The sequence below is a fragment of the Cetorhinus maximus genome, chromosome 5 (assembly GCF_964194155.1).
Source record: "Cetorhinus maximus chromosome 5, sCetMax3.hap1.1, whole genome shotgun sequence".
NCBI classification, from domain to species: domain Eukaryota; kingdom Metazoa; phylum Chordata; class Chondrichthyes; order Lamniformes; family Cetorhinidae; genus Cetorhinus; species Cetorhinus maximus.
Genome location: NC_135883.1, coordinates 120,738,351 through 120,762,094, shown reverse-complemented (window position 1 = coordinate 120,762,094; position 23,744 = coordinate 120,738,351). Strand labels below are relative to the sequence as shown.

At 43.7% G+C, this 23,744-nt stretch overlaps 1 protein-coding gene across 7 annotated transcripts in view; it reads right to left on the bottom strand.

Annotated features, from left to right (window-relative positions):
• eya4 (EYA transcriptional coactivator and phosphatase 4) overlaps positions 1-23,744 on the bottom strand; it is a 460,934-nt gene that overhangs the window by 181,850 nt on the left and 255,340 nt on the right. For all 7 annotated transcript variants that reach the window (XM_078542404.1, XM_078542397.1, XM_078542398.1 and 4 more), the window contains one exon: positions 10,548-10,672. In XM_078542404.1, the coding sequence (XP_078398530.1) occupies positions 10,548-10,672 (125 nt within the window). The remainder of the gene's footprint in view (positions 1-10,547; positions 10,673-23,744) is intronic.

The following is a 23,744-nucleotide window of genomic DNA, read 5'->3' as shown; positions in this document are numbered from 1 at the left end:
AGAACCTAGACGTAGCACTTGCAAACTTAAGTTAAAGGCACCATGAGCACAAGAGGGACAAGTCATGGGTGATTTTATGTTCATTTATGTTTACTTTATCTATACTGGTCTGGGAATGAAGACCAGAGAAGTTTATGTAAATAGTTTGGAATTGTCAAAATGAGAAAAATTTTGTTTTTGTCATCATGGCCTGAGTATGCGTCACCTTTTTATTTTATTGGTACGGGGTACATCAGTATGTAATGCTGGACATAGGTGGCTCTGAACCTTATTGCACAGACACTGAGTGTTCCGTGTGTCCAAATGAATTTGTCCTTTCAGACATCCGGGATGGAGGAGGCAGCCTAGGCATGCATTTGAAGCTGATCTTTGGTAGCCTAGCTGAAGGAGCGTTGGATCAAGGCATCTCTGGTGTCCCTGACTCCCTGGATGTTACCGAGGTCTGGCTCCATGCCCTCAGCATTCTCCTCACCGTGATCATCTTTGGACTCACTGCTGGACTCATCATTTTTGGCCTGTGCAGCTGTGTCGAGATCCTCTTCCTCCAGTGGGTCCCCCCTTGCCAGTACCAGATTGTGGGGAGCGCAGCACGCAACCACTATCAGTGACACCCGCTCTGGAGTGTATTCTAGTTCTCCCTCTGAACAGTCCAGGCATCGGAAGCACATCTTGAGAAGACCTATGGTACCTCTCTATCACTGCCCTTGTAGAGGCTTGACTCGTATTGTAATGCTTCTCTGCCTCTGTTCTTGGGTGGTGGAGAGGCGTCATGAACCACCTCTTCAATGGATAGCCCTTGACACCCAGCAGCCATCCATCCAGTCGGGCTGGATAACTGAAGAGCCTCAGCACCTGGGAGTGTCTCAGGATGTACGTGTCATGGGAACTGCCAGGGTACCTTGCACAGACTTGAAGAATCTGCATCCTGTGGTCACACACTATCTGTGCATTCATGGAGTGGAATCCCTTCCTGTTGAAGAAGCCACCCGGCTGATCCACTGGGGCCTTGATGGCCACATCTGTGCAGTCGATTGCACCCTGGATGCGGGGGACCCAGCAATCGCTGCAAAGCCTCGGGCTTGCTTAACCTGGCTGGCCTCGTCCGTAAGGTAAAGAATAAAGGTCAGTAACCACCTGAACAGAGCTTCTGTCACCAGCTTGACCCAACTGTGGACAGTTGATTGGGAGACTGGACTACCTGCTGGTCCTGCGCCCCTTGTGCCTCTCCTCCCACAGGTCCCACCCCTGGGAGCTGCATAGGAACACCTGGCCTCCTCTCCATTCTGCCCCTCTCTTCCTCCTCAGAGGAGGTGCCTCCAGCGGAGACCACAATCCCCATTACCAGGGTAAGGGAAGGTTATCTGATACCTGGAGAGGCCCCACACGGTCTGAATCCTCTGGGGGCCTGGCAGACAGCAATAAGTCCTGAAATGAAACCTGGAAATGCTCAGAATGAAGCCCTGAACAGAAATTAAGCTGCCGAGTACCAATAAGCAACCAGCTGCAAACTATCTCCAAAACTGCTCATTACTCACACTGGCAATGCTGCTGGCCCTTTTTATCCCGTCCTTGGATGAAGTTTGTGAAAACGTCCGCTGGCCACCTGCCTGTTTTGCCCGTGCGACAAGCAGAAAATCGTACAGGCAGAGGAAAAATCAGTCAATTGGACTGTTAAGGGCCTTAAGTGGCCTGTTAATTAATAGCGGGCGCCGCTCTGGCACCCGCTGAGCAAAATATCGCGCGAGTGCGTGATGACGTCGGGACGCTCATCCGACGTCATCGCGCACCATTTACTCCCGTTTGGGTCGGGCGAGCGCCTGCCTGCGGGATAAAAAACTCGGCCCATGGTTTCTGAGAGTTGCAATCACAGAGGCATTCACCTATTTTTGTCCCTTGAAGGTGGTAAGTAAAGCAACAAGCTGTTAGATTCAACTTAAAACATAATTTTCTTCACAAAGTAACATTCTGGAGCATGTCCAGAAGTTTCCTTATTTGAAGTTTAATTTCTTCAAGGCTGAAGAGTTGCCGACGCATTTTTGGATTAAGCCATTTGTTCCTGATGTGAATACCTTAACTGGCTTTGTTTAACCACTGCTGTCACTTTCCTTGCATAGTCGCCAGTGTTTGGAAATAAAAGAGGGTGTAGGTTTGGAACAGTGATGAGATTTGTGCAATTGAGAGAATTACAGTGAGATCCCTGCATGTAGAATGTAGTTACAGTGCATTGCTATGATGTATAGCAGGGACAGTTGGCCTGAGTGTGGTTGAGTTATAATTGTCCATTTATGTTCCGTAACTGTGAAATGGTTTTCAGTTTGTTCATATGCTGCCGGTGGAGGTCACTTTTTTACCATACAGTAAGCACAGAGAGAGGGAGCAAGAGAGAGAGAGAGAGAGCCTGCACTGTCTGGATCAAAACAGTTGTTTATTTAAAATAGTTAAATCAGCATACCCTTAATTCACATAATCTCCACCTGCTCTAGGCTGTTATGGGATTAAGGACAGGGACAGATCCAATAATGAGTCGGTTTGTTGACTGCATTTAAAATGCACTGTTCCTTTGCATTATTGTAAGCATGAGCTGGAAAGATTTCAATTCACAAATTTACATATTGTATCTGGCGTTAGATTTACTTGATCCTGTGAATTTGTTTGAAGTCAGAAGAAATGCTTTTTTCATACTTAAAATATCTATAACCATTCCAGGATAAATTTATTTTTGGATTGAAAGACAGTAGGTGCCAAAAATTCAGAAAATGCACTGAATGAAGTACAAAAATATTTATTTTCTGGAAAGATACTTGGATCCCCTTGGAAAATGAACTTTTTCACTCTTCCAGCATTCATACTTACCTTCAGTAAATTGTGAATATACCATCGTTGCAAACAGCACTTTTGTGTACTTTAGGTTTTGTCCTCTGCATGAACGTGATGGAATGCTGGGTACATCTGCAGCCTGAGTTATGAAAAGCCCCTATCCACGTAGTTTCAGCTGAAGTCATTTTCACAGGTTAGAGGGCCTTAAGGGCTGTTTACGGTCTCCAGTTTTTGAAGACTGTCAGGTTTTTTGCCTACATACACTTCAAAAATAATCAATTGGTTGCGAAACACTTTTGGGCATCCTGAGGTTGTGAAAGGTGTATTAATGCTCTTCCTTTTTTTATTTTGTCAGTTTCCACGGTTGACATGTATGCATCACTGACAATCCTAAATCTTTGAGATAAATAGACAGTTGAAACTACTGTGGTATAACATTTACAGAAGGACAATTATTGTTGGTTTAATATAAATGAGTTCAACAAAATTCATTCCTTGTGTTTATTACTGAAAATATAATTATTTCTCAAAAGTGCATGGCTTTTAGAGTGCTAATTTAAAGGCACAGTTGAAACTCTATCACAGTACAATGCTATAAAGGAAAGAGACTCTTTGTCTGGGGATTGTGAGGTGCATCTATTCTCACTGCTATTAGCAGTGCAAGAATATCATTGCTGATGATTCTTTGTTGGACTCATTTCAGAAACTTGTACTTATGATAAATAGTTCTAGTTCACCTGCACTCTTGAGATGTTTCCCATCTCATGCAGAATTAGTTGTCTGGTGACAAACTGAGGGCCAGATTTTCATGGTCCTGAATGGAACCTGAGATGGCACCAAAAAAAAGGGCCACTGAGCTGCGCGACCAGGGACCCCACCTCCGTTTTCAACCTCAACCATTTTCATGAGCGTGGGGGAAGGAGCAGGTCCTGGACCCTGCCACTCCTATGGAGGAGGCAATCAACACCGTTGCGGGCTCTTGAGTGCCTGTCTCCGGTAATTTTCAGGGAGGCAGCCAGGCTTTAGCAGCTGTGTGGAGGCATGAACGATGGATTGGAAGTAAAAAAGGTTAAAAAGTGGGTAAAATGGTTTTGTCTCCATTCCAGGTCATCTTGAAACGCTGTAGCATGGGTTGTATCTGTGTTCATTGAGGTGACTCACACCAGTGCTGTGATCGGAAGCTGTAACTACCCATTAAACAATGTTTGCCAGTTTGTTACTTCTGCCAATTGGTAAGCCGTCAGGTAAAAAAAAAATCAACATTGTAAATGTGGAAAAGTCTTCCGATGAGTTAAAGAAGTTCATCTCATACATAGCAAGGTAGAGTACATTTCACACTATTGAAAGAGCAGTCTGGTAATGATAACTATATCTTTATATTTAATCCTTGTGTTACCAAATTTCACCTCATACACCTGCTGAGACAGCAGTTCTGAGGTCAGTTTATTTTCTTGGGAACTTTTATCCACCCTTGACTGCAATCTAACTGCCTAATCATTTTATAAATGCTTGACTCTGTTTACACAGCTGGTTTGAAGAGTCTGCTTATTTACTTGGGGAGTTTTATGGCCTCTAGGCTGCAATCCAATTGCTTAATCATTTTAGAAATGCTCCATTTACACAGCTAGTGTGAAGAGTCTGTTTGTTTACTAGGGGAGGTTTAAGGGCTACTCAATGGCTTCCAACAGTTATAATAGGGTTTGTGAGTTATGTTCATAAAGTGGATAATGGGTGAAGGGGTGGTTAAGGTGGCGGGGCCGGGGGGGGGGGGGGGCGGGGTGTGGTTAGGGTGAAGGGTGTTATATTGATCAGAGGGTTTAAATTTCTATAGATTGGGAAGCCTGAGACAAATTAACCTTTGCCACTAATTCCATTGGAAGAACTGAGGGCTGGCGTTTTTTACCTTCCCACTCTGGCATCATCCCACTGTGATATCCTACCAACTACAGCACAAGCTAGTGCTGTAGCACTGCTCAATACACCACTACCCATTGCTTACTTACCAACAATCTCTATTAATCACAGCACATACCAGACATTCATATCTTCACCTCACCCTCACACACTTGGCACTGCTGCAAGCCTTACATCCACAGCTTACACACACTATCAGCTGTTCAAATATGACAAGCCACATCACCCACATTACACTTGACTCAGTGACACACTTTCCTCCCTCTTGCACTACAAGGTGGTGCATAACTGGAGGCAGCAGGACCTAATTGGTGGGACACAGACATGCCAGCATGTCCTTACCCATTTGGAGGAGACAGTGCTGTCCGTCACAGAAGTGGCCATGACTGAGGTGTGGCCAGAGGTGGGGATGAAAACATTGAAGATGATGGTATCTTCATACCTAATCATCATTCTCACATTTCAATTGCTCCTCCTCCCAAAATCTCTTTTGATTTACAAGCTGCATATTGTGTAAGCATGCACCCCTTGCTTTCTACTCCATCCCTTCACCACAACCCCAGACTTGTGTTTTTCTCCTATTAGATACCCAAGAAACGCAACCTGGCAGGGCAGTGGTGGAAACTCTTTCGAGTTATCAACAGTCACAGATTGCAACTCTTTCGAGTACAATCACAGTTCTTGGTTTCCGGGAGTGGGACATGAACCCACAACCCTCTGATTCAAAGGCGAGGGTGCTATGACCTGAGCCACAGCTGACACCTCCTAGAAACAAACTCTTTTGAGTTATCAACAGTCACAGATTGCAACTCTTTTGAGTACAATCACAGTTCTTGGTTTTCCGGGAGTGGGACATGAACCCACAACCCTCTGATTCAAAGGCGAGGGTGCTATGAACTGAGCCACAGCTGACACCTCAGGGCAGTGGTGGAAGATGAACAGGTGGAGGAGGAAAATGATACTGATGATCAAAAAATTTTTTCTAAATTTGCAGATGACACCAAATATAAGACCATAAGATGTAGGAGCAGAAGTAGGCCATTCGGCCCATCAAGACTGCTCCATCCTTCAATGAGATCATTGCTGATCTGATAATCCTCAACTTCACTTTCCTGCCTTTTCCCCATAACTGTTGATTCCCTTACTGATTAAAAATCTGTCTATCTCAGCCTTGAATATACTTAACAACCCAGCTTCTATAGCCCTCTGCGGTAAAGAATTCCACAGATTAATAACCCTCTGAGAGAAGAAATTCCTCCTCATCTCTATCTTAACTGGGTGACCCCTCACTCTGAGATTATGCCTTCTGGTCCTAGACTCGCCCACAAGGGGAAACAACCTCTCAGCATCTACCCTGTCAAGCCCCCTAAGAATCTTATATGTTTCAATAAGGTTGCCTCTTCTAAACTCCAATGAGTACAGGCCCTACCTACTCAACCTCTTCTCATAAGAAAATCCCTCCATCCCTGGGATCAACCTAGTGAATGAACTGTCTCCAATATATCCAGTCTCCAGTATATCTTTCCTTAGACAAGGGGACCAAAACTGTTCACAGTATTCTAGGTATGGTCTAACTAGTACCTTGTATAATTTTAGCAAGACTTCCCAATTTTTATACTCCATTCCTTTTGAAATAAAGGCCAAAATTCCATTTGACTTCCCTATTACCTGTTGAACTTGTTTATTAGCTTTTTTGGGATTCATGCAAGGACTCCCAAATCCACCTGTGCTGCAGCCTTCTGCAGTCTTTTTCCATTTAAATAATATTCAGCTCCTCTATTCTTCCTGCTGAAGTGCAAAACCTCACATTTTCCCATATTATATTCCATCTGCCACTTTTTTGCCTGCTCACTTAACCTGTCTATATCCCTCTGTAGGCTCCGTATCATCCTCACTATTTGCCTTCCCACCTATTTTTGTATCATCCGCAAATTTGGCGATAGTACATTCACTTCCCTCATCCAAGTCATTAATATATATTGTAAATAATTGAGGCCCCAGCACTGATCCCTGTGGCACACCACCAGTTACAGGTTGCCATCCTGAAAATGCCCTCCTTATCCCAACTCTATCTTCTATTAGTTAGCCAACCCTGTATCCATGCTAATATACTACCCCCAACACCATGGGCTCTTATCTTACTAAGTAACCTTACGTGCGGTACCTTATCAAACGCCTTTTGGAAATTGAACGCCTTTTGGAAATCCAAATATATTACATCTACTGGTTCCCCTTTAGCTATCCCGCTAGTTACCTCCTCAAAGAATTATAATAAATTTGTCTGGCATGGTTTCCCCTTCATGAAGCCATGCTGACTCTGTTTGATTAGATTATATAATTCTAAATGCTCTGCTATTACATCCTTTATAATAGACTCTAACATTTTCCCAATGACGGATGTTAAGCTAACCGGCCTATAGTTACCTGTTTTTGTCTCCCTCCCTTTTTGAATAAGGGTGCAACATTGGCAGTTTTCCAATCCTCTGGGACTTTTCCAGAATCTAAGGATTCTTGGACGATTACTACCAGTGCATCCACTATCTCTGTAGCTACTTCCTTTAATATCCTAGGATATTAAACCCATCAGGTCCACGGGATAGTTTGGGGGGTATAGTCAATACTGAGGAGGATTGCAACGAATTACTGGTGCGCATTGGTAAACTTCCAGAAGGCAAATAATTGGAAAGTGAAGATCAACACAGATAAATGGGAGGTAGTATATTTTGGTAGGAAGGATAGGGAGATCACTTCTTGCAAGTCTAGGTGGGATAAAGGAACAAAGGGATCTTGGAGTACAAATGCACCAATCACTAAAAGTTGTGCCACAGTAAGGCCATAAAAAAAACCAAGCATTAGGCTTTATTTCTAGAGGGACAGAATTGAAAAGTAAGGTAATTATGCCAAATATGTATCGAACCTTAATTAGAACAAACTTAAATTTGTGTATGCAGTTCTGGTCACCATATTATAAAAAGGCACTGCAGAGAGTGCAGAGAAGATTTAAAAGTGTTACCACAAGTGCATATCAGAAAAGGGTGAACAGGCTGGGTCTCTTTTCTCCTGAAGAAAAAGGCTGAGTGATGACCTAATACAGGTGTTTAAAATTATTAAAGGTTTTCATAGAGTGGATACAGAGAGAATGTTTCCACCTGGAGATGGTTTGTAGGTAAGTAATGGGGTGTGGTGCATTGAGCCGTGTCTGAGGTTCATTGTGCAGTTGGTCGGATATGGCATTTGAAGATGAATTCACTTACCTTGATCATTCATAAAGTCAGTGAATGTTTCTGCAGCACATCATCTGGGCTGATCTCCTGGCATTGACTGCCAGGGCTATCTGTTTCCACTGCCATCAAAGCATTTGCCAGGAGGGCCATTTGGCTCCGAGAATTGACAACCACTCTCCTCCTTTGCACATTGTCCACTAAGGCCTTCAGTAGAGTGTCCAAAACCTTGAGGCACACTCTTATACATTTGTGCCATTGTCTTTTTTCACATTGTAGTGACTTATACAAGAATTTCCACCATCTGCTCCAGCCACAATGCACATCTCCTTTAATTAGTACAGGCTAGTTTTAACTGGCGCTAGTATTTCACGTTTTGGGCCATGTACCGAAGTGTGCAGTCACTCAACATCATGGTTAATGCTGACTGCATGCTACAATCATCATAATGAGCAGGTAATTGCACATTGCAAGCTCTGCCCCTGTGCTTGGAGCCTGTCCAATTTTGCTCCTGTTGTTCTCTTATTCAGCACTAATGTGCCACAATTTTCTCCAGTTCAACACTTGGAAGACAGAAGCCATCTTCTTTGCCCCTCTGTCACCAAGTTGCACCATCGATTCCATCTGCTTTCATACACATTGGACAAGATTTTACCACAGGGTTCAGGACCCCGACGTTGGGATGAAATGGGCGCTCTGAGCCTGTACTTGCTGGCAACAGCACACACTCAGCTATTTTCCAAGATGCAGCCTCCTAATTGGCTGCCTCCTGACTTGCTGTCCAATTATGGATAGTGGGTGGGTTGTAAAGGCTGCCAGCCTAATCAGTGGACTGCCAACTGGACCCTATCTCTGTAGCCCCACAACCTTATTCCTCTGGCTCTGGTGTTTTGTCCATCTCCCTTCCCTTTATTCCACCACTGGCAGACATAACCTGAGTAATCTAGACTCCCATGCTCTGGAATTCCCACCCAAACTGCTCTGGGTTTCTACCTTTTTCTCCTTCTTTAAAATTATCCTCAAAACCTTTGGTCACCCTTCCTATTATCTCCTTTAGCTCAGTATACTTTGTTGTCGGACTATACCTTTGTGAAATGCCTTTGGATGTATTTCTACACTGAAGGTGCAATATAAATACAAGTTATTGCTACTGTTGTGCTAATCCTCTGTTTTAAAGCTGAATGTAACTTTTATGGTTTGCACCTCTGAGTTACCTCTTCTATTGGAATACCAAAATTTTTTTTTAACTGCTGTACTTTGTGTCTGCAGCTACTTTCTTTTCTAGGTCTTTCTTCATCTCTTTATCATGTTCCTGCATGTCCTAATATATTATTTAAGTGAACCCCATCCCCCTTTAGTGTTTATAGGGCTCTGTTCTTTTTACTTCACATTTGATTTGTTTATGCTTCTATTTATGGTGAAAGTTCATTTAGTCTGGGCTTTCTGTTTCAGTTGTGTATTTGTCCTGCAAGCTCAACATAACGCATTTAAAGGTGTTTCACATGTCTTTTACTGAGGTGTTGTTGAACAGCCTCTGCAATCGATTTGCTTATGTCGTTCCCTAAATTTTTTGAAATGAATTATTTTAATGCCTATATACTTGGCTCGTCATCGTAGCTATTTCTGATCCAGAATTGAACCCAGAATTGAACCTGCCTTCTATGGGCAAAATACGGTCTCTGGAATTCACTAGAGCAAAATAAAGTGGAGTAAAGTTCCAACTCTAAAGTGAAATGGGTTTGATTGGTCTTTGTCTAGACCTTATTCAGCAAAGGGCCCTGGACCAAATGAATGTGTAACTGGAAATATAACAATGCTCTGCTATGTAAGGGAGTTAGGGGCCTGCACTGCATCCACTTGACCAAACTTAGAAACTCGACTACTTTAATTATTCTTAATTTACAACAATGATGTAATTCAATTTCCACCAAAGTTTTCAGTACCATTATTTTTCGCTTTGGTGTAAACAAACACAAATTTTAACAGACACTGATTAGAAGGAAAAAATGCCAAATCAAAATGTAGAAAGGCATGTGATGTACACTCTACAGAGAACACCATCACTATTATTACCTACCTTTAAGTTGTGTGAAGTATAGCAGGGGGACATTTTCAAGTTGCCACATAACATGCTTAACTTTACAGCTACAGTATTTCAAATGGAAGTACCTGTATGTTGTGCTACTACCAACAGAAATATATATTGTGGCAACACATTTCAAAAGAATAAATGGTCCTAAGTCAGAAGGGAAATAAAATACTCACACGCTATTGATACTTTCTTATAATTATGATTACTTATATGAATGCATTCATTTATGAGCAAGCACCAGTTTAACCATTAGTGCTGTGAGATCTGTGCCCACCCACACGTTTAAAACGTCTAAAACAAAGAAGTTGACACTTTCTGCATTATAGACTAAGCTATGTATGAAGAACGCAGATCACTGTATTGAGGAAAGGCCCAAAATTCTTTCCCTATTTTATCATTATCATTATGAAGTAAAGAAAAACAGTGAAGAATTTTCAAAAGCAGCCACGGAGAATGTAAATAAAAGCAGGAAATACGGAAGAGAAACATTTTCTACAACTTACCTGCTGTTCCATTTGATATAATTGAAGAGTTACTCAGATTGGCCTTGTCCAGTTTTGAGCCAGCAGAAGTATCACCGCTGCTCACTCGATTGTGCGGACTTGCTAGGTCCTGCATTTCCATAGACCTGCCAGGACATGAAAATTTCTTTCATCACAATTATTAAGTAAAATATTCAACTTACAGCAATCTAATTTTCCACTAGTTCCCAACACTTCAAAAAACACATGTTGATCATCATTGCACAACAATTTAAAACAGTGAAATGATAGTTTTGGGGATAATCGAAAGATCTTAATGTAACTTGGTTTATTTGTTTCAAAAGAGAAAAACAATTTATTTCTCACATTATCCTTTACTGATGTGTTCATACAGCTTAGGACCTTGCTAAGGCACCACTTTGTTGGCCAAAATACATTTTATGCTCCTTTTATCGTATCACTTTTCGGTCATGCAATAGCTGTAACAAAATTCCCTTAGTGCAGTGGTTTCAAACAAAAGCATTGATTTCTGCCCGAAATTACGTCACACTGATGTGTGCAATGCCCTTGAAAAATGACAATCTGCTCATTTGCAGTCAAAATAGAGTTTTTATACCATAAATTACCTACTATTTTAACTAATTTTCTTTAGAAATCACCTATGTTTCCAGAAGCCTAAAAAAGTTACAGAACTTTGTTTTCCTTACTAGCTAAAAAAAATCAGTTATATGGTGCTATACATATTTTACTTTTAAACCTGATGAGAAAAAAACAAAGTATTCAACGCAGGACCCGCTGACAGCATTGAAGTATACTTTAAAATATTAAATCATTTCAGAAGTTTAGCTTTTGGTACATTTGATCTTTCAGGAGTCAAGAGTCAAGGTACACATGGAAAGAACCAGAGAACTCTACCAGCCTTGTTTCACTTTCTCAGCAGGCGTAACAGGTCCGGATTTGTAAAATCAACTACCATATCTGCATATTTTCCTTGCCGCTACTTGTGACACAAAATAAAGTCTCCTGATTGGAGGAAAGTGGGTTGGGGGGGAGGGGGGGAATGGGGGTTGGCTGGAATCCATTGCAAAAGGTTCCATTAAGTTCAAAATTTCTACTATGTTGGAAAGGGCACAACGCAAATTACTCTTGTAAGGTCACCTTCTTTGCAAATTATACAATGATTTGCTGAGAATTTCAAGTTTTTTGAATGAAAGCTCACAAATTGCATTTTTATTTTTGCCTCCATTTAACCCAATGTGATGATGTAGAGGCTGCTAATGACGTGTTTGCAGCAATTTTACAGGTTGGTGCTGGCTGTCGGCAGAGAGCCTCTGCCTCCAGCAGTCCACATTAGAAATCCAGGGAAACTTGGCCCATGGAAAGTGGTGGATAATGTTTGTGAGTTCCACACCGGAATACGAAGCCATGTCATCAGTGCTTCATCCTTGTCACCCAATAGCCATCCACTGGTTTGTTACGGTGGCTCAGGTGCAGATGGCTTCATGACTGTTGCCATTGACTGCATGATGCCCCTGCATATGGTCAGACACTAGATGAAAGTTGAAGGAGTGGAATCCCTTTCGGTTGCAGTACATTTCAGAGTTGACATGCAGCACTGGCAAAGTGGTATGCTTGCTGTCAATGGCATCCTGCACCATGGAGGAACCGCTAATCCTCGAGAAACTATATGCTTACTTCCCCTGCTGCGCTCTGGCAAGAGGGAAAAAAACGTACTCAGCTCTGCTCGAATGCAGAGCCTCAGTGACCTCTCTTATGCAACAGTGGATGGCAGACTGGGAGATGCTTTCTCCAGCTTGGAAGGAGCCAGCTACATAGGGGAGATTTTTCTCCCCATCGGGTGGGCTGGTCGGGAGCAGATCTGATCGCCGCCTGCGATCAGCTGCGTGCCGCCATTTTGTGTGGGCGGGCCAATTAAGGGTGACGTGCACCCGGAAGTGCTGATCCGCTCCCTGTGCGGGCGGGGGTTGAGTCGGGGTCTGCGCTGCATGCACGCGAAAGAGCGCAGAAATCTCCCTGAGGCAGCTCCGTGCCTCAGGGAGATTAATTTCATCATGGAAAATTGAATAAAAGAATTAAAAAATTATTCAGACATGTCCCCTTATGTGACAGTGCCACATTAGCTGGGACATGTTTATGAATTATAATAAATATGTATATTTAATTTATAAATCCTTCATGAAACCTCATCCTGCCCGTGGATGAGGTTCCATGAAAAGAGTGAAGGCCGCCTGGGTTCTTCGCCTGCCCGCCAACCTTGAGATTGGATGGGCAGCCCTGACAACTACCTTAATTTATTAACGGCCTTAACAGGCCTTTGATAGTTCGGCAGGCGCGCAGCCGACTCCAGTGCGCCCCCGCCGAACGGAGGATCAGAATGACACGCGGTAATTTCAGGACACTGCGCGTCATCTTACGTGTCGGTGTGCAGGGCCCATCCCCCCCACGCCGAGCAGAAGATTCTGGCCTGCAGTCAACAGCACAGCGTGATTTCACACTGGTGGGCTTCGAGTGGCAGCGCTGAGCGTTGCCTGTGTGGGCAGGGGGAAGGCGACGAGGCACGAAGCTGCCTCAGGGAGATGAAGAACATACTGAACATACTGAAAACATTATTAAACAACAGAAAAAATTAATAAAACGTGTCCCCTCATGTGAATTTGTCACATGAGCAGGGACATGCTTTTATTTAAAAATTAAAATTTTCATTTTATTTTTAATTGCTTTTGGGAACCTCATCCCGCCCATGGATGAGGTTTCCAAAAAAATGCAAAGGGTGCTTGGCCTTTTGCCTGCTCGTCAACCGTTAGGTTGAACGGGGAGTGAAAAATTCAGGGCAATTGATTACTTAATGGCCTTACTAGGCCTTTTAATTGTCAGTGGGTGTGCTGCCGGCTCTGGCGCACACCCGCCGACTGAGCTATCGTGTAGGCTCGTGTCGATGCGTCGACATGTGTCATTTCCCGCTCGATCGGGTTGGGTGCACGCCCTCCCGCCGAGCTAAAAATTTTGCCCATTACAGCTCATGGCCTTTCAAAGCTCACATTCAAACCCACTAGTAATCCGGTCCCTGCCAGGCACTGAGACTGCAGCAGTTGGCAGATTTCAATGAGCACCTCATTGGTGAAGCAGAGATGTTTGACACACTGTTCCTTGTTGAGGTTCAGGTAGGATGTTTGCTCCTTGAACACACTAGGTAGATATGGTCTCGTACTATGAGCTGTTCTCCTTTCCCCCCCTTCTATCTTTGAGCAGCTTGCCCCGACATGTCACCTCTGCTTATTCTTCCAAATATGCTGTTGGCCAAAGCAGGTGAAACTACTACTCTCATGTCTGGGAGAAAGTGGCTCAGGCCATAGTCTTTCAGCATGTGCCACACCACCCACTTCAGTAACTTTAAACAACACTGGAAACCACCAACACTTTTACAATTACAGAAAAGAGCCAGTAGAAATGAATCAATAACTAACCTGAAAGTATTTGATGATTCATTTAAATAGCACTGGGGGGAAGGTCCCTCCAGCTGCTAAATGCATGTCCAGCTATGTAAGGTAAAGGGAGGATGCTAGCTGGAGCACTTGGCTCCAAAATGGTAGTGATTTCATCAAATCAGTGTTACATGCTGATTGATGTCACAATCTCTGCATATTCTAGCGGTCGCTGCCTGCATGTGCTAATGCCCTCACCTAAATGCAATCCAGCATGGCTAGAAGTGAGTGAGAATGCCATGGATGCCACTTTGGAGGCCATAAGGTTGGGTGCTGTGGAGCTGAATTTCGTGGCAACAGTCTTTGGTTTACCCTTTCTGGGAAAGAGGAAAATTGAGTTATGCTGCAGCGTGTAAAATTCTGCAACTGAATAAAGGACCAAACATTCATTCAATAAGTGGAGTAGCTGAAAGGAACAACCATGACTGAGAAAGGAGCTGTATCAGGCAGGAAGTATCAGGCTCAGAAAGGACTCCCAGGTTTTCTGATTCATCCATTACTAGGGGAAGCAAGAGCCAGAAGGAACAGTTTCCTCGTAACTGACGGCAATAGCCGCAGAAGAGGCTGGTGCAGTCATTATTGACGGCTGTTGCTGAGGCAATCAGTGCAGTCTCCACCACCCAAAGAACTGCTAAACAGTATAGCAAAATGTTCAACTACCTCAATAGATTGGCCAAAGTAAGTGTTACCCATGCATGGCCTGTAATGATTCTACACAAGACTTATTCCATCTTAGTGTCATTAACTAGGTCAAAGGAAACCTGCATAATTCAAAGGAACTGCTGTAATCAATAATACACTCTTTAAAATCCATACTACTGTCTAAACTCACATTGTCTGCCAGAAGGGGGTAATAAGGGTTATAGTGACTCTGGATGGAGAAAAGTTTAAAGATAGCTAGAATCTGAAAGCATTGTAGTTATGGGATAAAAGAGTTGTGAGTGGCAGTCAGGTTCTCAAACACTGTGTTCTCTCTTTACGAAGGAAAAGGTTGCATAACAAACAAAAAAACTGTGACTGGAGGAGGAGCACAATTCTAGAATGCTTTGGGTGCACACAAGGAGGAAGATTTTCAGACTAACAAGAGTGCCTAGAAAAGATAGAAAAGTAGAAGATGAGGTGCTAATATCACGATTGTCATAGCAGGTTAAGAAAGGGCAGTAGGTAGATGGGAACACCACCTGCAAGTTTCCTTCCAAATCACACACATTGTCTTGGAAATATATCGCCGTTCCTTCACTGTCGCTGGGTCAAAATCCTGGAACTCCCTAACAGCATTGTGGGTGTACCAAAACCACATGGACTGCAGCAGTTCAAGAAGGCGGCTCACCACCACCTTCTCAAGGGCAATTAGGAATGGGCAACAAATATTGGCCTTGCCATCAACTCCCACATCCCACGAACAAATAAAAAAAATATTTTATGCAGATTCCAATAAGAATGGCACTACCATCAGCCATTTTTTTAAAGAGTCACGGAACTGTTTACATACCTAATCGAGGTTTTGTGAAATTAAAATTCTAGGGGGTTTCTCAAAAAAGGAGGGCAGGTGCTCAGCAAAACAGCTGGACTCATCAAATTTTTACAATCTTTTCTCCCTCAACCAATTCTATCCTAGCATCTAATCTGCCCCAGAATCAGTTTAGATATGCCCATCTGAGAGAAAGCGGTTAGTGAGTCAAAAATAATTTTCTCTGGGCAGTCTGAACACTAGAGAAGAGGAGGACCTAGAAGTGGAAAAGAGATGAATATTCCATAGGGAATGGAAAAACAGCTATATTCAGTTGAGGGACCCAGGTATCAGGGGCTTAGTCTTCAAAGGGAGAATGATTCAGGAGCACAGATTTCACATGTTAGATGTGTGAGTGTGTGCCCTGTGATGGACTGGCGTCCTGTCTTAGGTGTACCCCGTCTAGTGCCCATTGCCTGTTGGGTTAGGGTCTGACTCCCCACGACCCTGAATTGGATAAAACAGTTCTGGAAAAGTGAGTGTGTGAGTGAGATTTCACATGTAGGAAGTATGCTAGTTTCCATGCATATGGTTGAGATGGAGAACTGGGACATGTACAGCACATTTTAAGCAGAAACCCTGAAGAACCAAAGTTCCAGAAAGAGATCATTGAGATATTCGTTGCTCCTAGAGTGGCCAGTAATTCAAAAGATGCTTTAAGGGTCAGTCTGGATGGAAACATGCACAGGCCTTCCAAAACTTGACTGGGACTATTTGGTATGTAATAGCACTGATCAGTAGAAACTCTGAGCATACACTAATGGGCTCCAAGGCATGATAACATGTTGCCGATTCTCAAGACAATGAATTGTATCTACTTCTTTAAGGTCCTATCCAATGCTGGCATCTAAGAAAGCTTCAGGCCCTGGGCTTGACAATGCAACTGAAAATGGATCTTTCAGGAGCATTCGGGGAAATGTCACTTCAGTCTTTAAAGTGTCCAGCTTAATCCTCCCAGCCATCCAGCTCTCATTGACGTATCACTTAGTGAGCACCTTGCAAGATTAGAAGCAAGAACAGTGAAGAGTAGACACGGTGATAACAAATAATTGCAATTTTAGTGTGTGAAATTACTTGAAGATATTGATGAATTTTGTCCCTGATATTAAACGTTGTTTGACCACATAGATTTCAGTTCATTTTTGTGAAGTTTACAACTTCATGGATTTGACTGACGGCATGAGATTGTGATAACTATATTGTCTAGGTGAGGTACAGAAGTCTTCAAGATTGCAGGTCTTTGTGAGCTAGTTGGCATAGGGGAAGTACAAGCTCAGGGCAGGAATGTTATTTGCTTTCACAATGCTTGTTTACTCAAAGTATTCAGCTTTAACTTGCTGCCTCCTCTCTGGTTGCAGGCTGTTAGCTCTCCTGCTCAACTTAGCTCCTTCCTATGTACTCTTCTCCAGATGTGTGTGTAAAGAAGCCCTACTCCCTCTTCATCTTCAACATCTGCTACAGATTCAGAAAGTACTAATTATTTCTCCATGGCAATATGACGTGGAATGCAGAAAGGAATATTGATTCTAGAGACCTGCTGGATGCACTGCAGAATTTCATCAGGTTTATCAAGACACCCAATAGAAGACCAGAAATAAATATGGTTGCCATACATTTCTGTAGTCTTATGGACCTTACTGAATTCCTCAATTGCCTCCAGGGGCAAGTAAAGTCTTCGCAGGAACTGATGGAAAGAGCAATCTAAGTAAGACTTTACAGGTTTGTAAACTCTGTGAAGTACTCTATGAGGCCTCATCTGGAATACGGCGTCCAGTTCTGGGTGCCATACTTGAGGAAGGATGTGAAGGCATTGGCGAGCGTACAGAGGAGATTCACAAGATTGATTCCTGGGGTGAAGAACTGTAGTTATCTAAGAAAGATGTGGCTTTGGGGTCCAGAGAAGGTTGACTAGGTTGATCCTGGGTATGGAGGGATTTTCTTATGAGGAGAGGTTGAGTAGGTTGGGCCTGTACTCATTGGAGTTTAGAAGAATGAGAGATGACCTTATTGAAACATATAAGATTCTTAGGGGGCTTTGACAGAATAGGTGCTGAGAGGTTGTTTCCACTTGTGGGAGACTCTAGGACCAGAGGGTATAATCTCAGAGTAAGGGGTCACCCATTTAAGACAGAAATGAGGAGGAATTTCTTCTCTCAGAAGGTTGTTAATCTGTGGAATTCTTTACCATAGAGGGCTGTTGAGGCTGAGTTGTTAAATATATTCAAGGCGAAGATAGACAAATTTTTAATAAGTAAGGGAATCAAGGGTTATGGGGAAAAGGCAGGAAAGTGGAGTTGAGGATTATCAGATCAGCCACGATCTCATTGAAGGGCAGAGAAGGGCTGAATGGCCTACTTCTGCTCCGACATCGTATGGTCTTCCTGACATATCTGGCCTCATCTGGAGTACTGCGTCCAGTTCTGGGCGCCATACTTGAGGAAGGATGTGAAGACATTGGCGAGAGTACAGAGGAGATTCACAAGAATGATTCCAGGGATGAAGAACTGTAGCTATGAGCATAGATTGGAGAGGTTGGGACTCTCTTCTTTGGAGAAAAGAAGGCGAGAGAAGTCTTGATTGAGGTATTAAAGATCCTGAAAGGTATGCACAGGGCAAATAGTAATAAACTGTCCCTACTCAAGAGAACATCAAGAATTAGAGGGCACAGGGTTAAGATAATTGGCAAAAGGAGTAACTGTGGTGTGAGGAAACATTTTTTCACCCAGAGGGTAATTGGAGTCTGGAACAAACTTCCTGAAAGGGTGGTGGAGGCAGGTTCGATCGAGGTATTCAAAGGATAGAATGTGCAAGGTTATGGAGATAAGGCAGGGGCGTGGGACTAGGTGGAATGCTCTTTCAGAGAGCCAGTGCAGACTCGATGGGCCGAATGGCCTCCTTCTGCACTGTAAAGATAATTTGATACCTCACTCTAAGAACCTGCAATCTAGCCTTTTCCATATGCTCATACTCCACCTCCACAATACACAGGCATAGAATTACTGCAATTGCAAAATCCATTTCCTCACTCCAGAAAGTTACTTTCTCAAGTACTCATTAAAAACTATCTGGATATGTCTTCAGATTTTCAGAGCAACGACCAATCAAAAAACTGTTGCTTGGTTAAAGTTTTTAGAAGCTTCTCTCGGGATATCAAAATAAAAGTTTCCTCCATGCGACATTTTCCATCAGTTTTCTGGAGGTCAGGTTAGTGGTGGTAGTTGGGGAAATGGCATGAGAATGTTGGTCAGGCCCATCTGATCCAGGCAATAGGCAAGAACAGGCGACCTTATTAAGGAAAAAATTCACTGGCGGGGGCTGGCGAGAACAAGATTGTGAAGAAAAACCATATTGTTCTGTTTTGCACCTCAAAACTGACAAAAAATAATTCTGATTAAAGCAACTCAACCATAAGCATAGCTTGCAAACAATTTCATTCAAAGTATTAATTGACAATGAATCCTCCTTGAGATTAGTGTGTGAAGGAAGTACAATCCAACTGCCACAGTGACCATCCTCAAATCCAGATAATGTTAAATTTAACAGGGACACCCTGCCAAAAAGTGCAGGGTACTGCCAAGCATTTAAATTTTTTATGGTGCTACAGCTAAGCATGGTTTTCAGTTTCTTATTTGTGATTTTGCAGTCTGTTTATGTCACCCTTTTTAAATAAAACTTCATTTAAATTTACAATAAGTCCCTAATTTAATGGATGATGGTCATCAATTAGACTAGTATCACTTGCAACAATCGAAGTAAAATTATTAATCATGAAGCCGTGGAGAGCAATCCATTGTTCAACATAAATGCTTAATGTGGCTGTTCATTTAAGCAGAACATGTACTTAGGCAGCATGTCACTTACCCATCCCAAATTAAAATGGCAGGGGGCACAAAAATTATACATAGTAGGTAATTTAATCTTTATATGTTATAATCATATCTTGAAACGGACCTGTAACATATTGTATATGCATGATTTGACCAGAAAGTTTAGTGCGTCAGACAGAGGCTGTTGTTGCTTAGGTATGTTTTAGTGCTACTCCATGTATTGTGTAACCTTTTATTCATACTAACCAGCAGAGATTAGAGGCAAGGAGATTTTCCTCTTAAACATAATTCTAGGTCAATTTCTAAAATAATTATACTTGAGTGGAAAATTTAACATTCAGATGTTTTTGGGGGGTGCTATTTTGTAACAGATGGGATGTTTCCCACAACTGTTAAATGACCATGACAGCAAAGATTGGGCAATAAAACCAGCGGAAACAGTCAGATAAACTGCAGCTGCCAGTTTTAACATTTTTTGTATTATTCTTTTCTTTTTACTCTCTCAAAAATAAGTGAAACTGGTAACTGATTCTAAACAAAGAATTGGTGATATTTGTTAAGGTCTTGTTAACGAGCTTTCACAGAACATTGCAACAGTTTTCCCACAGGTAGCATACAGTTCTGCCCTTGATCTGGGCCAGGATTTTGAGGGCAGCAGAGTGGCAAACCGCAACTTCACCGATAGTGGCTGCCCCGTAGCCGGGCATTAAATGACACGAGATGGGACTTTCGCCCCACACGGGAGGAAGTCCTATCTCAGAGAGCTGCAGCCAATCTGATTGGCTGGCAGCCCTCTAGTCCCAGCAACGCCAGTAGCTGCAGTGGACAGGACTGGGACTCCAAGAAGTCCCCAGGGTCTAAATCCCTGGAGTCCAGGACCAGGGAGGTGATGTCCAGGGTTGGGGGCAATAGAGTGAGCAGAGGTGGGGTGGGAGTGTTGGTGGAGAGGCCGGAGGGGGAGAGGGAGCACCCACAGGGGTCAGACCTCGTTGGGGAGGGTTGGGGGTGGAGTGACCGATGTTGAAAGGAGGCTGTCGATGGAGGCAACCCGCACCCCCACCCCTTCCCCCGCCCGAAGGCCAAGCAGGGACCCTTTCCGTGCCATCCCCCGCTTCTGAAGTCCTTCTGCCAGCCTGAAAATTGTGCAGGGGGAAAGGGCCCCTAAGTGGTCATTAATTAGCCACATAAGGGCCTCTTGCAGTAAGCGTAGGTGGGCCAGCCTAGGTATCACTCATCCCACTGTAAAATTGCAGAGAGGTTGGAATGAATGGGAGGGCGGACGCAGTGGAGGCCTGCCATGATGCCCTCTATCCTCCCGCTCTGGCCACAGGATGGGCAGCAACATCACTAATCTGGCTTGGGAGACAATGATAGTGTTGTTCAGCGCTAATGCCATACAAAAGAGGACAGCCAGCCAATGTCGCAAGAGGATGAATGATCTCCTCTGTTCTGCCTGGGTAAGCCACTCTTCTCATCACTCTCAACTCACACACTTACAAACCAATCACAGATCCACTCACTGCCAGTTCAAGGGACATCACCATTCACTCTCTCACACATAAGAACATAAGCCCACACCTTAATTGTCCTCACCCCATCCATGGGACCACTCACCACCCATGCTAGGCATACTTATCATCTGGCCTAGCAGGCATCTGCTTACACTCCCTCCATCTCTATTCATGAAGGACAAGCAGGCACACAAAAAGAGGGAAAGGTTGCAGACTGGTGGAGGAATGCCTGAAATCAAGGTCCTCAAGGGCTTTGATAACAGAGCCATCCAGCTGGCCGGCGAGGATCTGGACCATTCCTGTGCTGACGGTGAGGTCGGCGGTGCTCTGCCAAGTGAGGATACTGCAATGCAACATCCATCAGACAACTATGCTGTGAGTTATGTGTCCTGTTTCACAGGCCACTGCCATGCACTAATCATCTCCCTTTGCTTTCGCAGGCCCATCTGGGGAACTGCCAAGAGTCCACGACCCAGGGGCCTCCAATCAAGCCCCGAGGGAAGCTCGGAAGAGGAACTTGCTGAAACCCTCCCTGAAGACCCATCACAGCGCTCACTCACACCCTCCACCAATGCAGAGACACACACCTCGGTGGGACCTAGCTTTAGAGTAGCCTCGGGATCACAATCTGGTGAGCACATCATACTTTTTGATCTGTGATAGGCAGTGGCAGGGGCTTCCCAGGTGTCCGACGCTCGGAAGACTACTGGAGGTCAGAAATTTGCTGGGTCTGAGTCAGATGACGAGCCGCTGGACCCAGTCATGTCACAGTTGCTGGAGCTGCAAAGGCAAGCTCGGGAACATCAGGAAGGGATGTCTGCTGCATTCCTCAGATTTCAAGGCACGAAGGAGCAGTCCGTCTGCCTTCAGTCTGAGGTAATAGCGCCGGCATGCTAACGCACCCAGGTCAACATTGCTAGGATGACAGCCGCCATAGTGACCTTGGTCCAGGCCTTCGCTCCTGCACTGCTGAAAGGCTGAACTCTGTTGCAGAGTTATAATTGGCCACCAAAATTGTGTAAGTCCGATCTCACTCCAGCTGCCCCGTCTCCTCAAGGAGTCAGCTGGGGCCCTTGGGCACCCATAGGAAGGAGGATCAGTAGGTGTATCCCCCGGGGTCATCCATCCAGGCAACTCTAGGAGTGTCCAGCCCATCTGAAACCCTCTTCCTGTGACCTCAGCAGCTCCAGCTCCACAGGCCAAGGAGGATGCTACTGCCACGTGGCAGGACCATGAAAGCAGGCTGGGGTTGTCTAGGTCTCCCAGCCCTCCTTAGGACGCCCATCAAGGTAATCAGAGACAGGGTGTAGCAGTCAGCAGCTCCATTGTGGATGTCCGGGGAGCAACAAGACGTAGCGGCAGGGTTAGCAAAGTTAAGAATTAGTTGCACAGCCTGGGCATGGGTGTTAATCATTTGTACATACTGTTCACTATTGTAAATAAACTTTCAAGAATGTCTCCCTGCCTATTCCTCCTTGTTCTGATGAGCAGTACTTGTCACTCAGATGTGAAACCTTTCTGCACAAGATAAAGGCAGGTGTCTCAGTCCAGGGCCTCTTCCCTGTACTTTGTGAAACCTTCAGACCAAAGTACTGGTCTGGCCTCACACCCCCTGGACATATTAGTGATGCCAGGGCCTCATCAGTGCTTGTCATTGCTGCCAGAATGTCGTGGACAGGCGTCACAGAGTTCCGTCATTCTCTCCGTGTGTTCTCAGCATCTTTAAAGTGCTTAAATATATGCTTGTTCATATTTATCACACCACTCGCAAAACAGATAAATACATTTTAGGCAAAAGTTATCTATAATCAGTTGTCTTGTTTTCTCTTAATTACGTAAATGTAATACCTTACTAAATAAATTATATTTAGTTATCAACTGAGTGCAATGAATTTAATATTATGTATGGCAAAGGTTGTGAGGTTACATAACACTGATTTGAAGTTTCCTTCAGGACTATGGGGTGAAGGTGGGGAGTTGCAAGAGGAAAATTGCTCCTTTGGAGAGCTGGTGCAGACATAATGGGCTGAATGGCCGTCTTTTGTGCTGTAACAATTCTGTAATTCTGTGAAGTTTACAGAATTGAACCACCCAGGGATGGTTCAGTCACTTCTGGTGCTCTACTTTACAATTAACACAATAAATGCTATGATTAGCATTTTAAAGGTTAAAATGGAATAAAAATAACTACTTGTAACAGAAATGCAATAATCTGCAACACAGCCCATTAAAATTACTCTGCTGCATATTTTCTATATCTGCATCTATTTTCAAATGCATTTATGTAACAAGGGAAGGGTTGATTATAAGGCTGTGATCTAATAAATGAACTGGTTTGCTTGGATCAGGTCTTCTGCATACTGCTACTACAAAAATAGTATATCAGTAATATTAATCCCTCAACAAGTCACTTACTCTGCAACTGAATCTAAATTTAAACAGTTTATTATACTAAATTTCTGAAGCTAGTATATGTAAAAGAGAATTAGGAATATGCTGAACTGTGGTTTTTTGGTTTATAGTTTGTATATTCTGTAGTAACGAGATCAGGAAAAAGGGCCCCAGAGTAATTGATTTAAAAGGTTTAATTTAAAGGGATAAGTCATGGCAGGAGAGCTTAAAGCCATGGCATGCTCCTCGTGCTCCATGTGGGAAACAGGGAACATTTCCAGTGCCCGGGACCAGCATGTATGCAGGAAGTGTGTCCAGCTGCAGCTCCTGGAAGCTCGGATTTCAGAGCTGGAACAGCAGCTGGGGATACTGTGGAGCACCCGCGAGTCTGAGATCATTGTGGATAGCACGTTTAGAGAGGTGGTCACACTGCAGCTGAAGGGACTTGAGGGAGGAAGGGAATGGGCGACCACCAG